General features: G+C 33.6%; 1 protein-coding gene across 1 annotated transcript; it reads right to left on the minus strand.

Annotated features, from left to right (window-relative positions):
• Positions 1-16,857: 16,857 nt before the first annotated feature.
• LOC120092445 (dehydration-responsive element-binding protein 1E-like) lies at positions 16,858-17,815 on the minus strand. Its single transcript, XM_039050533.1, has one exon. It carries the CDS (start codon positions 17,731-17,733, stop codon positions 17,041-17,043), a length of 693 nt encoding a protein of 230 aa, XP_038906461.1. The 5' UTR covers positions 17,734-17,815; the 3' UTR covers positions 16,858-17,040.
• Positions 17,816-18,325: the final 510 nt, after the last annotated feature.

Genomic DNA, 18,325 nt, shown 5'->3' on the forward strand with positions numbered 1-18,325 from the left:
ATTCTATCTCTAATAGCATCTCACATACAACATTATTAGGGTGTCGTTCGAAAGCTCATCCTTTAAGGCCAAGTTTAGTGAACACTTTAGAGAATTTGCCTAAAATTCTATAAGAAGCGACCCCAACTTCTACATTCTTATAGGTGAGTCTATCAAAAGTACTTCTATAGCTTGGTACTCCACTTGAAATCAAGTATAGATCTCATTAAGAACTGAGTTCAACCTTTCATCGCTTCAGGATATCATGTCAAAACTTTGGGTCATCGGAAAGGAACTCTGTATTGTTTTTAGCATGATTCACTTCATATCACTTGTGATAAGTTATTACCCTTTGAACCTATTTCTTGGGATTTTCAGTCTACAGGTTGGGTTTTCCTCATAAGTGATTCATCCTTCTATAGGCATGACTCCCATTCTTTCTGACGTTTTGAAAACCTTCTCTCTAACTAGTCCTTTCTTCAAAGGATCTACCTGTTGGGGTGTATGCCCTAAAACCTCATAGTTTTATGTTAGTTTTATCAATGGTTGATTGATGTTATATTACTTGTGCAATAATCCATTAACCTAAGATCCAAGGTTATCTGATGTAACTTAAACATATATGTGGAGACATACAAGTGGATCATGTTTATGTGATAACCTAAATGGTCTGTAGTATATAGATAAGGTTAGGTGTCTTATCCTGGTAACACTACTGATACAACCCGCGTTGTAGTTATTACAATTGTTGTAAAGTACTACAAATGATTTGATCCTGATCATTATTGTGGAGATATGTGAACGAGGGTATCTTATACGAAAGAGTTTGTATAAAGACTGGACCACGAAATCTTAAGTCTCTCTTTATAACGTCATTTCTAGAAGAGACTTACATTTTACTAGGATGACCATAGGTGACTTGACCTTAATACTGAGTGAGTTATGAAATCCTGCCTATGAGGGTGATCCTTTGATTTATACGGGTAAGAGTGGCTAACTTCGTCGACTCAATAAGCCTACCATTTTGGGATTCATCTGATTGAGGAGCTGGGAACACAGTTACACAAGAAGAAGTTCACTCATTTCCTATAGTTAGGCTAAAAAGATAAATTTCTCTCTTAAGGGCTGATTCTAGGGCTTGAACAATGAGACACCTCATCCTTTCACGGCTCGAGAGGGTTCAGTCATAGTTGGACAATGACTAATTATTTACTAGAGGGATTAGTGATACATAAGGAGTTAGATGTAACTACATGAGTAAAACGATAATTTGACCCAGTTGTACTTACGAACAATTTGTGAAGGGTCAACGTACTATTGATTGGTATATCTAATGGACACGTAAATATATCTATAGTGTGAAGAGTTTAGCTGTCGACCTTTAGTGGAGATGACTGACAGTTAATGAATGTTGATTAATTTGATGAAAAGAGTTTAATCAATTAATCTCGTATCATTGGAGTTTCAATCTATAGGTCCATAAGGTCTCTTCGTTAGCTCAATGAGGACTAATGAGAATCAAATTAATTTTGATATGATTTGAATTGTTCAAATCAATTAAAGGAAATTAATTGTATAAGATACAGTTAAGTAATGTATATTGATACATTATATAAATGTATGTTGATACATTTTTATGAGAGAAATAAATATTTGAATATAATTTAAATATTAATTATATGAATATGATTAAATAAAAACTATATATTAAAGTTTAATGCGAATATGATTTATATTAAATTTATATAGTTTTATGAGAGAAATAAATGTTTGAATATGATCCAAATATTAATTCTACGAATATATGTTAAAATTAATATGAATATGAATAATATTAAATTTATATACTTTATTGAGAGGTATTATAATTTGAATATGATTCAATTATTATTTATATGAATGTGATCCATATAAAAACTATAGATAAAAATTATTATGAACGTGATTCACATTAATACCTTAGGTTATTTGAGAGAATAATAAACTATGGTTTATGTTATATGTGATATAACATTAACTATAGGTTATATATATTATATGTGATATAACATATAGTTTGTATATATATACATATATATATTAAATGGTTAAAATATATATGTTAAATTCTAATTTTTGAATTTGAATTTAATTAAATTAAAGGGGAGGGAGTTATAACTCCCCCACTCATTCTTTTCCCAAGATCTCACGTAACAAACTGGGTGAGAAGGAGAAAACTATTCTCTCTCGCTCTCTCTTTGGTTTCTTTGGCTCTTTGTATTATGTAGATGAGTTTTTATAGAGAAGAAAATTTCTCTTAATTCTTTTCTCCTTCCCTCATGCCAATTTTAAGTGCAAGACCACACCTCTGCACGATTCTCGTTTCTAAAAATAATGGGAAAGATGGTGGTGTTTGTTTGCAATATTCGTGAGATCGAGAGTAGATAGCATGCTTAAGTTACAATCTATCTTGATCAAAACTGTATTGAAAATTGATCGAAAATGCTAACACCCTTCTAGAATGTGCTCAAAAAAGGTAGGAAAAAACATGTAGTTGAGAAAGAAAATGCAGAAGAACTGCGATTATTTTCAAAATTATGTATTTAAAGAACCGAAACACATTTTATTAAAAAGCCTTGAAGGCCAACGATGAAACTGAAAAATGGAGTAACATGCGCTTGTTAACGAGCAAAAAAAATGGATAATTATTATCCCACACGTCATACACGACGGACGGTGGCAGTATGCACACATGTGAAAAGGCCATCAAACGCCCATTTGTATACCTCCCCACTCCTTCTAAAATTTAGGTAGGAGCCTAAACCTACAATGGAAGATAGGAGTACATAAACCGGCATCTTCTTGTTGTCCCAACCAATGTGAGATCCTCTAAAAATTTAGAAAGACCTATTAGATACAAAATTGAATATTTAAGGATATATTAGACACTTTTAAAGTTCAAAGATCTACTAGACACAAAATTAAAAGTTCAAAGATTTATTATACAATTTTTGAAAGTTCAATAGATACAAAACTTGAAATTCCATAATATCGTTTTGAGTACAATAAGGGATAAAAGGATTCGAACCACAGATCTCGTAATCAATAATGCTCGTCAAATTACTTAAAAAAAAAAAATGATAATAATTTAACCTAAATAAATGGCTCCAATAATGAACAGTGAGGCAAAGTTGGGTTGTACTTTCTAGCCTTTCGATTTAATTTTTCCATTTTTCCCCTTCTTTGATTTTTGGGTCGTTGAAAAGGCGTAAATTAGGTGTTTAATTAAAGTATAAGTTTGGTTTGCTACATAATGCAAATTAACCATACACTTATTGTTGTTGAAATTACTTTAATGTGTACTCAATATATATATATATATATATTTATATTGATGTGTACTCAAACAAAAAAGGATAAATTTAATGCGCATAAATTGATGCATTTATGATGCTCAACCCATCCTCGACAACATAATGAATTACATGTCTTTTATTTTACTTTTTTTTGTAGAAATAATGAATACTTGTTTTTATTGGAGGAAAAATAAATACATGTTTTTTTTTTTTTTTTTAAATTCAACTATTTTTGTTTATCTTTTGGTTATTTTCAATGGTTTATAATATGTATGCTCGACTTCTTGAATTTCTCTACCTCCAAATTTTCAAATTCTAACTAAGGTCAATATGTCCCAAATTGAAATTGAAGACAAAAATTGACAAGTCCAAATGATATTTAATTGTCGGATTGAATTAATTAATTTTAAATCAATTAAATATTAATATTTGGACTTAGGTTCAATTGAGCTAAAAAAAACCTTTGTTTCGCTAAAAGACCTATGGGGCCCAAAATCATATCCATGGACTAACAAAGCCTAAATTCACTTAAGCCATGAAAGTTCTATAAATAGGAGCTTTACCCTTCATTTTGAGGGGGTCGAGAAAATGGAAGGCTAAGCTCTAAAGATCAGAATTTCCGAAAATTGAAGCTTTAAAGATCTAAAGAATATAACTCCCCTCAAGCTCTTAATCTCTGAAGACTAAAGTCCCCAAATTTTGAAGACCGAAGTTCTGAAGTTATCAAACTCCAATGATCAATTTTTGCTCTTCAGATTATCTAAATACTAAAGCTTAGCAGATTTCCAGAAGATCAGAAGACTCTCCAACGCTTTTAAAGTCAGAAACTGTAGAGATGATCCAGAGTAGAAGAACATTCTCCAAATTTCTGATAATCCAACACGCCTTTGCAGACCAAAAGCACTTAAAAAATGAGTTAACTTCCAAGCCCTAGAACTATAACATCAAGAACAAGCTGAAAAGCTATCCAGACTAATCAACATTGAGAATAAGCTACAAAATCCTCGAGACAAATCCATGTTCAAGAACAAACTGCAAAGCTCTTAAAATAAGTCAACATCAGTAACAAGTAGAAAAATTCCTTAAAATCAATCATCCTTACCTTGACAACAAGTGCCAAAGTCCTCAAGGCAAGTTTACTTTTCAAGAGAAAGTATCAAATGATCATTTATTAGAGATTTATTATACTGAAGTCAATACAAATACAAAGTTCAAATTCAACCAATCAAATTACTCGTTGTATTATATTGAAATTGATATAAATATAAATTTCAAATTCAATAAATTAAATTTTTCTGAAAATCTCATATGAACATAATTTAAGTCCCATTAATCATTTTATTTCTTATTTGTTGTTTTTGTAAATTATATGCTTTGTTTTGTTATAACTTCTTTATCATAGTTTTTTCTCTAACTAAACACTTGAATTCTTAACCAAATTCCAAAAAAGTTGTCTAAACTTTTTTTTTAAGTTTTTAACATTTGGTTTAGTTTTCTAAACCACTCTTAAAAAGTAAACCACAACGCAAACAAGTCAATAGGTAGAAATAGTGTTTATATACTTAATTTTTAAAAATTAAAAAAAATAAATAGTTATTAAACGTGGTTTAGTAATCATTCTCTTAATTTAATTTACTTTTTTAATTTTGTAAACACTTAATAAAAGTTTTTAAAGAAACTATTTTCGAGTTTTAAAATTATACTAAAAAATTTTCATAATGTCGTTAAAAATCATATTTAAACTTATATTTTAGACGAAAAATGATGAAAAATATTGGAAATAAAGATAGACTTTAAATAATCGATTTATTATTTTGCAGTTCAACATGGAACTATTAATGACACCTTATTTCATTGATGCTTGAATCGAGGTTGTTACTATATATGTATTAATTATTACGTGAGTTGTAAATTAGCTAAGTTTGCTTCCTAATTTGATTTTTCTTTTTGTATATTTATATCCAATTCATACAATATTCAATAAAATATATTTATATCCTAAATTGAAATTATTGAATGGTATTATTTTGTAAAGAATATTAGAACATAAATTTATATAATAAATTGTTAAAATAAGACACTTTGAAAAAGACTAACTAGATGGATGATAGGACCAATTCCTGCCATGTTGTGACATTGAATCTTGATGGGGATATAACAAAGAAGAGGGCCATCCATATTTATACTTATATTTTGAAGTCTAATTTATAGAAATATTCAACTGTACGGACACCGACCAGTGCTTTGACAATAATGATTGAATTATTTGTGGTATTCGATTGGACTATGGTCCCTCAAATGTCAAGTATTGGTAAGGAAAAAATAAAAAATTGGACCACACCCCTTATGTTTTTTCTTTTTCGAACATGGAAATTGCACTAATTAATTTATATATATATATCCAATGTCACTTTTAAAAAGGCTAAAAAAAAATATGGATGAGACAAGCTCATCGTGTATCACGTAAAATCAAGTTCACTTATTTTTATATACTAAAAAAAAAAGGTTCATTTACTTTTTTATTCAATCACTACTCTTAGACCTAAATTCTAACCCATCCCTTTATTTTATCGAATCTATATAATTAGATAGTTGAAATAATAATGTACCTTGTATTCTTTTTGTGTGTTCATAATAGATAAAATACAAGGATATTTATATACAGAGGAATACTAAAAAATAAATAAAAACAACCCACAAAATTAGGCATACAAATACGTAACAAGCCAACAAACCCATAAATATTAGCATTCCCCCTCAAACTCAAGGCGAGGGAGTAGGGACAAATAAATGACCAAAGTGTGTAGGAAAGAGTGCTTTAGTGAAGATGTCGACCGGTTGCTCAGTCATAGAGATGGCTTGAAGGCGTAGGGTAGGACTTTGAAGATGATGACGAACAAAATGACAGTCAGTCTTAATGTGCTTTGTACGTTCATGCAAAAGATCATTATGAGCAATCTGAATAGCACTATGATTGTCACAATTAACAATAGTCGTAGAGGCTTGGGGAGCCCCCATGTCAGCCAAGAGCCAACGAAGGCATATGATTTCGAAAGTAACATCAGCAAGCACCCGATATTCTGACTCTATGTTGGAACGAGAAACAATAATTTGTTTCTTACTCCGCCAGGGGATGAGAGAATCACCCAGACAAAAACAGTAACCTACGATGGACTGTCTATTAGTAGGATCACTCGTCTAGTTAGCATTAGTATAGCCGGACAGAACTAAGGAGGACTGAGAAGAGAATTGAAGACCATGCCCTAAGGTGCCTTTAACATAACGCAGAATATGAAGAACAACAGTGAAATGAATAGTACGAAGAACAGACATGAATTGACTGACCACATAAACCACATAAGTAATGTCTAGATGGGTCACGGATAAGTAGATGAGACTGCCAACAAGTTGCCTATACAGAGTGGGATCCTCGAGAGGAACACCATCAAAAGAAGTCAGGTGAACATTGGAGTCCATCGGTGTTGGTGCAGTGATAACATCAATGATACCAGAACACGCCAAAAGATTAGACGCATATTTCTCCTGAGATAAGTAATACCCATCATAACATGATGAGATCTAAAGACCAAGAAAATAGTTGAGGGGTCCTAGATCTTTCTTCTCAAAATGTTCTCCCAGATAACGTTGTAGATCATATATAGCATGAAGGTATCACCAATAATAATCATGTCATCTACAAACAAAAGTAGAAGAACAACACCATGCAGAGTCTTATGAGTAAAAAGAGTGGAATCATGAGCACTAGAGACAAGCCCAAGTTGGGTGACAGTGGCACTGAAAGTTGTAAACCAGACACAGAGTGCTTGTTTTAGCCCATACAAAGCACGTTAAAGGAGACAAACATTTTGAGGTGGAGAAGAGACACCAGGCGGTGGCTTCATATAAACTTCTTCTGATAGAATACCATTAAAGAAAGCATTTTTGACATCTATTTGAAGAAGAGGCCACTGTTTAGCAGCAACAACAACTAACAAACTATGAACAGATGTCATTCAGACAATAGAGGCAAAAGTTCCTTCATAGTCGATACTATACTCCTGAGAATACCCTTTGACTACCAGGAAAGCTTTACAACATTCAATGAACCCATCAGAACGAGTCTTGATTTTATAGATCCATTTACATCCGATAGGTTTCTTACCAGAAGGCAACTCAACAAAATCCTAGATATGGGTTTTCTTTAAAGTCTGAAGTTCGTCGTTCATTGCTTGCTGACAACGAGGGTTAGTACAGGCCTCATGATAAGAGGAAGATTCAACCAAAGACATGAAATGGAAAAGCAATGATAGTCTTTGAGATAATGAGAAGTTTCTTTTACCTGGGAGGATCGACGAACTAGAGTAGGTTCTGGTACCGCATTGGGGGCAGATGGTAGATTCGGGAATGCATCAGTGGAAGAAGATGAATCAAGCTCAGAGACAGGCGGAGTGGAAAAGTCAGGCAAAGGATCACAAGGAGGGAAGAAATCAATAAAGGGATCAGTGAAAAACGAGAGGGTATAGTGATGAAAGCATGAAAAGAAGAAAAACTAGAGAACATACGATGCTCCCAGAACGTGACATGACGGGAGATAACCTTTTAAAAATAGGATCCCAACATCAAAACCCTTTATGCTCTATTCGATAGTCAAGAAAATAACTTGGACGAGCCTAGGGTTTGAGTTTTGTATGTTCATGAGAATGAAGAAGAACAAAACACACAAACTCAAAGACTTTGACCTGAAAGTAAGAAGGAGAGGTACCATACAATCGTTCAAAAGGAGAGACTGTAAACAACTGCGGAAGGTAGGCGATTGATGACATAAACAGATGTAAGGGTAGCCTCACCTCAAAAATTCTCAGGGCAAGACACGGATAGAAGCTGAGCACGGACAAAATCGAGGATATGACGATGTTTACGCTCAGCTTAATCATTTTATTGAGAACTATAAGGGCACGAACGTTGGACAAGAGTACCCTGTTGACGAGGAAAGAAATTAGGTGAGAGTTCTTATACTCCGTTGCATTATCGGTACAAAGAATTTTCATGGTGCGTGAAAACTGAGTGTAGACTATTTTGGCAAACTCAATATAGATGTGAGGTAGGGAAGAATGATGTTTAAGAAAGTATATCTAGGTAAAACAGGAATAGTCATCAATAAAAATAACACAAAATATAAAAAATCATTGACAGTAGAAGTAGGTGTAAGACCCTAAACATTAGAGTGAACCAGACCAAATGGGGTATCACATAATGAAGTAGAGGTAGAAAAAGACAGAGTAGGTTACTTCGCAAGTTTGCAATGTAAACAGTCAAAAGAATTGAATTGCAAAAGATTATTCAAACTATCAACGGAAATTAAATTACGAAGCTTGTCAAATGATGCATGACCAAGACGGAAATGCCATTGATATATATTGGTATCAGCTACAATAGCAGACAGAGGAGGGAGAACGAGTGGCTAAAAGAATGTGAGCTCAAATAATCTGCCCTCCTTAAACCCGTACCAATCGTCTGACCCGTCCACGGATTCTGAACCTAACAACCATGAGGGAAAAAGAAAGTAGTGAGTCCTAGGTCACACAATTGACCAATAGAAACAAGATTAGATATTAGGTTGAGGTCATGGTAGGTATCAAAAAAGGTTATGGGTGTGTATTCACAGTACCAATACGAAAACCGGTCATATGGTTACCATCAATGGAGTGAACGGGAGGAAGAGATTTGATAGGGTTGGAGGAAGATAACAGAGAAATATTTGAGGTCATATGATTGTAACAAGCTGAATCAAGGAGCCAAGATGTACCTGGTATGATAGAAAGAGTAAGAGAATTGGAAGATAACACCTGTTTGAGAAAATCCTGAAGATCACTGCTTTGGAGACTCGAAGGGGTGGAAGATGTCCCATCAGAAAATATGGCAACAATAACAATAGATGGAGAGTCAAACTTAGAAAAATTCTTCGATTTACTGATATAACCTGGGGGATGAGGCGGTCTGATAGGACAACTGTCTAAAATATGTCCACGCTTGTGGCAATACCTACACTCAATGGTAGCGCAATTAGAAAACTTATGACCAAGGGATTTGTAATTTTTGCAGAAAAATTACTCAGTGGAAGAGTGTGAATCAGTGGTGGAGAGAGCAACATTAGATGATATCGAAAAGACCATCCCAAGTATTTTTTTCCTTAAAGAGAATTTCCTAGATGCAACATCGGGAGATGGCAAAGGATTGCGATGTAACAAGGCAACCCGAATAGATTCATATTCTAGCTGGAGCCCCATAAGAACCTTGATGAGTCACATATAATCAGACTAATTTTGGCTTGATCTAATTGAGTCCAAATGGGCTGAAGAATAGCTAAGTACTCATCCATAGATTGTCTTGCCTCCTGATCGGTGTTGACTAGAGTAATATGCAACTGATAGTAGTGAGCTAGACCAATAGTTTGGAACCATGTAGACAAAAAATTCCACAGTTCTTTAACAGTACTAAACACATCAAATTGGGTATGAATGGCTGGAAGTGTTATCCAACCAGGTGATGATCTAGTAATTTTTTCTATCCCAATCCTCTAATCTTTTAATAAACTTGTTATCTTCTTTAGTGTCACTTTTGACAAGTTGAGCAATATCCTCGATAACAATCTGCCATAACTTATGTTCGATCAAGAAACTCTTCAATTGATAAGCCCACATGATGTAGTTGGGGCCATGAAGCATAGTGCTAATAGGACGAAAAATATAAATTTTTTCCATTACAAAGAAAAATAAACAGAGACAGAAAAATTCACAAGTGGCACCAGATTAAACAACTGATCAACTTGGTTTGGTTGAGAGATATGGCTCGACTCGGCTTGACTCGTACGACGCGATGCGGCTTGACTTAGTTAGAGGAATGGTTTGGCTCGACTCAAGTCTCCACGAAAGGACGCTTCGATGGACAGGATTGGTGCAGTGTAGCTAGAATGGGAGAATTGATAAATTTGGTCGGATCTGAGACGACACTGGATCTGAGGACGATAACCACGAATGAACAAACCAGAACAGATGGGATCAAAAACAGATATGAAATGGTGCTTAAATTTGGAGACAAATTCTAACACCTCAGGCCTAGGATTTGGACCAGGAATCGGAATCCGGATTCGGCATCTGATGGCCCCGGCATTCCCCTGCGACCTGGCTATGTCATCCTCACTTGCCTTGAATGCTTCTAGAAGTGAAAGTTGTCCTCATAAACCAACACGGGTCCGAAGTTCTTATGATTGAGCCACCGAAAAAGAAGGTGCACCTTGTTGGTATAGGTAGGAGCTTTCAATTCTTTTAAGCCTTTCTTAACCATACTTTCATATCCTCAAGATTCCTCTCGTTCGGATGTGATACCGATTCATTTATGTACCTCTTCTGAACTCGGGTCGTTATACAAATCCTCATAAATCGAGACGTACACTCCCGAACGGACGAAGAACGAAGAAGATAAATGCTCGAATGAATAAACAGAGATCGACGGATCAAACAATCGAGAATCGAACGAACAAAAATGGCTACTGGCGGTGGACGAACCACAATGTCAAACCATAATTTTAAGCTCTGATACCAAGTTGAAATAATAATGTATTTTGTATATTTTTTTTGTGTGTATATAATAAGTAAAATACAAGGGTATTTATATGTAACGACCCGACCCCCTAGGACTTAAGTTAGGTCGTTACTAAATATATGCATGCATGAAACTCAAAACGACACTCGGTTATGGCGAAATAAATGCTAATTAACCCATAAATCATAAAGTAGCATTTTTTATTTCCCATCTTAAGAACCCTCTAACCAAACGACCTCTTAAGCGGTGTTTAGGGCTAGGGGTATTTATGGTTGGGTTGGGTTTAGGGATATTTTAGGCTCAATCCTATGCTTCAGTTTGTGTATTTTTCTAACCCAAACTAATACTGGTTAAATTATGAACCCAAACCAAACCAATCTGTAAAAAAATGGGTTGGGTTGAGTTGGGTTGGTTCCATCGGTTCTCTTTGAAAAAAGCTTGAGAGGATCTTAGTTCTTTACGCATGACCTCATATTGAAAATGTTCAATGATCTAATAATGTTCAAAGATGTGAAACAACTATTATAATATTCATTGAAATAAAAGAAACATATATGGAATCAAATTAAAATAAGATTCACCAATAAAAAATGCTAAAAATATAAGATTCCACAATAACAATATCCAAAATCTACAAGAACAAAACAAGTCTCTAAAATTCACAAGAAATACTATAATGTCTACAAAATTCACAATAAAGATAACAATGTTTTCAAATGTTTACAAAATCTATAAGTAATACTATAATGTCTACAAAAATCTTCAAAATCTATAAATACGACTGCAGTGTCCATAAAATCCACTAAAAAAAGCAATCAATTGAATTTTTTAACAGCAACCAATAGATTTGAACAATCCATTCATGATCCTATATATGTATGAAAATATTAGAGTACTATAAAAGTTTTTGTAATTTTTTTTTTATTGATCACTTACCACAAAATCCACTTCCTGTAAGTGATTCTCTGAGAAACTTTCTCATAATTTTTCAAACCATTCGTTTGTAATCTTACATTGCTCCTTGAACCCTAAGCAAGATTTAAAAAATAAATTATATAAGAATGTTATCACAATTTCAATATATTAATATAGAGAAAAGATATAAAAGGTAACATTATATGTCTGATAAAACTTGATCACAAGTTTCCAATTCTTCAATTTGTGGAGTAAGATCTAATAACATCGACTTCACAGCCAATTTTGTATACATATTAAATCCTCCACCATCTTAGGACTTAAAGAACTTCTAAAAGAGTCAAGCATTCTACCTCTTGTACTAAATGTTGGTTAAGAAGCAATTGTTGATACTAGTACAGCTAAGAAATCTCGAGCAACTTGTGGTAAAACTTTTCATTTAGGAGCATTTAATTTCCATCAATTCAAAATGTCCAAATTTTCTATCAGGTCCTCATTAGATTCTGACAAATATCTCTCCACATCATTTCTTATTTCATTCAATTTTTTCTCTTTTCTTCTTCGTTTGTATTCTGACTGTAAATCCATTTCCATGTTATCACAATCCTCACTTATTTCAACTATGTGACATGGTTGTTCAAAAGCATGACCACTTAAATCACTTGTCTTATTAAACTCATACAATTGCACCAAACTAACTTTCACCTCCTCCGTCATTGTTCTAGCAACTTCATCCCCATAGGTACCTATGAAACAAAAGGACACATAATCCAACTTATATGGTGGATCAAGCCCAATAGCTAGAAACAACACTTTGTTCATCTTGTCAAGAGATCTCCAATACTTATCAAATTTCATTCTCATATTGGAAGCCATAGTATATATCACACTATTTACATCTTGGCTCCAACCTATTAAACGTCGTTGAACCCCACAAAGTTCATGAAAGAATGTAGTAGAAGTAACATAAGTTGAACCATTAACCTTCAATATAAGATCGTAGAACAACTTCAAAAATTTGACAAATGTTCTAACATGGTTCCAATCGGCTAAGGTCGGAGGGGCCCTTTCTTTTCTTTCCATTCACGTCTTCAATAAAGTGATGTATAAAATCTCCATCCTCTTCTTCTAATCATGAAAAGTATTTTCAAATTTTAAAGCATGATCAAGCATCAAATATGTTGAATTCCATCTTGTAGACACATCCACACAAACAAGGGCTTTAGATTCAATCTTTTCATGTCCAACAAACCCTAAAAAAAATTTCAATCGCTTAGGAGAAAATCTAACATATCTTACAACACTTCGCATACTAGCTATCAAATCATGCAATTCTTTCAATCTCTCATTGACAATCAAGTTCATAATACGAGCACAACATCTCATATGCAATAGTTCACCATCTAAAATAAGAGACTTCCAAGTCTTTAGTTTTATCTTTATATATGAGATTTTCGAATCATTTGAAGTTGCATTATCAACAATAATTGAAAAACTTTACAATACCCCAATCCAATAAACAACATTCAATTACTTTACCAATTGTCTCTCCCTTATGATTAGGCACTTGACAAAATTCAATATTCTTTTCTATAAATTCCATTCAGAACCAACAAAATGTGTTGTAAGAACCATATAATTAATGTTCTGTAAGGAAGTTCAAGTGCTTGTTATTAGGGTCATTATTTGACCACTTTTGATTAAAGTTGATTTCAACAATTTTTTTCATTCACATACACCTAATAAATATCCCTAGCAATTGATTATTGAAGGAATATCAAGCTTAGGACATGCAACATTACAAAATTCTTTAAACTCCTCTGTCTCTACTAATCTAAATGGTATCTTAGACAATACTAGCATCTTAGCACATGCATTTCTAACTCTTTGTTGACTAATGGCAGTAGACAAAAAATTCATATTGATAGCACCTTTAACATCAATTTTATTTGGTTGAAACTTTAGTATGGTTTGCCAAGTTGCTCTTTGAATGGATAATTTTTGCATTATTTTCCCAAATGCTTCCATAAGGTACTAGTTCCACATGAAGAAGTGTCACGAGTATAATCTTTATCATAGTAGTTACATTTGCATCTTATACCTTCAATGTTAGACTATCTTTGTAAAGTGATCCCACACTGAAGACGATGACCTAGTTGGTTTCCTCTCGTCAATGACTGTCATTGCGATGGTTTAGAACATGCATATGGGATATTTGTAGGTGGTGATTCATTGTCAATCAACTCACTGTTTTCTATCTACAATATTAACAAATAAAGAAAAACAAAAAAAATTTGTGAGCATGGGTGAAACCGTGAATTGGTGACAAATAAATATATAAAAAACAAAAAGAAAAAAAAAAGGAGTTAGGTGGCTAACCAGTGTCGACGTGAAGCAACAGCGTAACGTGAAGGTGACGGTGGAGGATGAACCAACGTGATTGATTGACTACAACGTGAAGATGACGGTGGATACTGAACCGACAGTGAAGAAAGGACTGTGAAGAAACACGATGGTGAAGAAGAAGATGCCAGACGATGGAAGCAACGGAGATGGAAGATCGAGAACAAAGACAATGGAAGATCGAGATGGAAGAAGAGACGCTAGACGATGTGAAGCAATAGAAGATCGAAAGCCACGATGAATGACTGTGAAGAGAAGACGGAGAATGAATACGAAGATGTTCTAGAAAATCCAAAAAGCCAAACACGAATCCCTAAAGGCTACATGTCGACCTACTGTGCGTTGATGGGGAAGAAACGGAAACGTAAAAAAAATGTAAATGGGTTGGGTTAGCTAATTGGGTTGGTTCGATTCAAACTGAAAATTTGTCCTCTGAACCTGCAAACTGAACAGACCTGCTCGAGTTCATTAAATAAAACCCAAACCAAACCATTTTTATTTTAGAACCAACCCAAACTAGGTGGGTTGGGTTGGGTTGCTCGAGTCTTCGATTTTTTTTAACACCCCTATTTAGGGCATAGAGTTAAGTTAGATAATTTTAGTTCAATTCAATATTTGGCTCATCAAATTTACAAGTCAGTGTTAAAATAACTTAATTCCACCAGTTTCAACAGTGTTCACTATTGAAGTTTACACATTTATGGAGGAGCTCTATCTTTCCCTTTTTCTCTATCATTCTTCCTTCAATGTTTCCAATAACTACAAACTTCAAAATTCAACTTAACACCTCAACACAACTCCTTAAAAGATTTCTCTCGTTAAAGTTACTCGTCTTAAATTTTTGTCATTCTTGCCCAAAATAAATTGTATCTTTATAACTTTATTTCTCTCTCTTTGAATCATTTTTTTCTCTATTAAATTTTTTTCTCTAAGTTGTTTTTGTCCCCCTCTAAATTTCTCTCATTTGTAACATTTTTTTTCTCTTAGAAAATTTCCTTTACTTCTCTATTTTTTCTCTCTTAAATTTTTATTTTTCTCTACCTCTCTAATCTTTTTTAATCTCAAATATAATGTTTTTTCCCCCAAAAATTTGATATCCTAAAATTACTTTGGAAAGAGAATTAATAATTCAAATATACTTTTAATTAAATTAAATCACATGTATAAGCATGAAACCCCATATTAACATGATTTGTAGCATTTCTATAAAAACAAATTACAATTAAATAATTTAACTTAAGATACTTATTCTAAAAGTGAATTCCAGATATGCCAATACAATTTAAATTAATCTTTGAAGGTAAAAAAATCAGTACACTAAAATAATTATATTAAAATCACTATGAATAAATCAATTTTATTAAAATCACTCTCATGAGATGAACATTTTTATTTGATCTATTTTCTTCACCTTCTGACGTACCCCAAAGGGCAAAGGGCAAAGGTGAGAGACACTGTCTATCCAACGGAAAGTGGCAGTTACAAGGGCAGAATCGTAAAATCGCCTTCTTCAGGCCACGGTGTATACACGGAACGGAAACGCCGTCTACGTGCTCCACGGTTCCAACACATAAAACGGGTTTCTTCTTTATTTCTTTATTCCGTTAAGTTACACTTCTTAGCGGATAAGGTCTTTTGACTGCCGACTACCCTTTCGCTTATTTCAATTTCCATGCCCTTAAGATTTTCTTTTTCCTTTTCTTTTTTTTGGGTTGAAATTTGAAAATAATGTTTCTCGTGGGATTAAATCTTTTTTGGTTCATATATTTTTCTTATTCTTTTTTTTTACTTAAATAAATCAGTTGCTATACAATTATGACTTCCTTTTTGTTGGTCTTTTCCAAATTTGCTCCCACGTGTAATAAAATGCTTAAGTTCAAATTTCAACTATATTTTGAAAATATTCTCACGATTTAGTCATTTCTTGTAAATTATCAATCCTCACACCAATGTTGAATGGATATTTTGACTGCTATTTGAGGTGAGGTAACATAAAAGTTATTTTTACATGATAAATGAGTGATTCTTGAAGCGTGATAACTTCGATGACTGAAATGTTTAGAATAACCTACTATGGTGTCAAGATTTTTAATACAAAAATAGGCATTTCGTTGCCATGTTGAATATAAATGACATGGAAAAGACTATGCAAAGAGTTAACATTTTTTTTAAAAAAAAATTATTTGTTGAAATACCATTTTGATCTCTATACTTTAAAGTATGTTAATTTTAGTCCATGTGATTTTAATGCTCCAATTTGAATCCCGCAAAATTAATTTTTTATCGAAATTTATTAAATAATAATAATAATTTTCATGGAAAGAAATAAAACATGTGGATAATTTTTATCAAAATTTATAATAAAAATACCAATAAACAATACTTTTAAAAAAATAATAATAATAAATTAGTAATTGAAACTAAATTTAAGATTTATAATTATCGTCATTAAAGTTAACAAATTTAAAATATAGAAACTAAAATAGTATTTTGACTAAAAAAGAAAGATTCAAAGTACAACAAACAAAACTAAAATGATATTTACTATATCAAAACTTTTACTACAATAATAAAAGCTAAATTGAATTTAAGCTAAAAAATAGGAACTAAATTCTTAATTTGATACTATTTTTTTAGTGGGATTTGATACAAATTTTAATTTCACGTTTGATAGGGTCTAATCTTCTTTTTTTAAAAAAAAACAAAAGTTTATATTAAATGAAAAATGTAATTATATAAAGCCTGACTTCTCCAACAAAAGTCTGTACATTTAAGTTGCTTGGTTGACTGCTCGCTTTAACTACTTCTAAAAGCTCCACAATGACACATCATCACTCATGGCCACATCATCCCACTCCACGTCATCAGTGACACAAAAAGATGGAGGAGAAAGAAGAAGTCCCTCCGCCATGCCGGCAAGCAACATCGGCATATTCGACATAGCCTCATCGTCGATATAATCCGGTTGGTTAGGCTCCGCCGTCGCCTGACCCAAAACGCCATCGTCTTCTTCCCGACCCACATTATATTCCTCATCCTTACACTCATTAGCCGCCCTCGCTGCCGCCTCCCTGATCACAGCCGGGTCATCACTCGCCGGAAGCGGAAACCGCCAAGCCGAGTCAGCGAAATTGAGACAAGCCGATTTCCCTCTCAACGCGAGTGCCGCTACGTCGTGAGCACGCGCTGCCATCTCCGCTGTTGGGTACGTTCCAAGCCAAATCCTCGTCTTCTTATTCGGCTCTCTCAGCTCACAAACCCATTTGTCGTTGTTCCTCCGCCGTACTCCTCTGTAAACCGGATGTCTAGTTTCTTTAAAAACCCGGCGACCGGCCCGCCGCTTTGGGCGGTTGGAGGCTAGAATCACTTCTTCATCGGAGTTAGCGGCCACCGTTTGAGGAGGTGTTCCGGCGTCTGAAAGTGTGGAAGAGGATTCGGATTTGTAATTACAGTGAGCATAATAAGGAAGAGGATCAGAAAATTGAGCGAACCATTCCATTGACTAAAAAAAAATTGTTTTGAATTTAGATTCAGAGAGAAATGATTTGAAGGTTTTTGTTTGGGGGTTTTGTTTTTGGTTTTGATTTGAAGACTGGAAAAATTGGGAGTGAGAAGTTTATATAGTTTCGGCTGCAGGGGATTTGAACACGTGGAGAAGAGCAGCGAAACGCACACGCAAAATGGCGACAAATGAGTTAATAAAACCGTGACACGTGGCGCCGTTCTATTATTATTTTGTCCTCATAACTTCGGTAAAAAAATCATTTTGACCGCTTTTCTTTTCTTTTTTTCTTTTTTCACTTTAATATATATTCTTTCAAATATTCCACTTTAATTTCTGTATTTTTAATAAAATTTTAAAGAAAAACTACTTTTTATATTTGGGTCTTTTTAAGTTTTCGAGTCAAACAAAAGTTACCAATGAGGTGGCGTTTTTCTAGTCTCTACTCACCAACCTTTGTGAGATAACTAACGGTGGTCTAATGTGGATTTGTTATTTTATTTATTTATTTTTTTCTATAGTTCATAAATGATATTAGCTGAGCTATATTCTTGTTAACGAGGTGAATTCAGCATTTGATAATACTAAT

Source organism: Benincasa hispida, chromosome 12 (assembly GCF_009727055.1).
Source record: "Benincasa hispida cultivar B227 chromosome 12, ASM972705v1, whole genome shotgun sequence".
NCBI classification, from domain to species: Eukaryota; Viridiplantae; Streptophyta; class Magnoliopsida; order Cucurbitales; family Cucurbitaceae; genus Benincasa; species Benincasa hispida.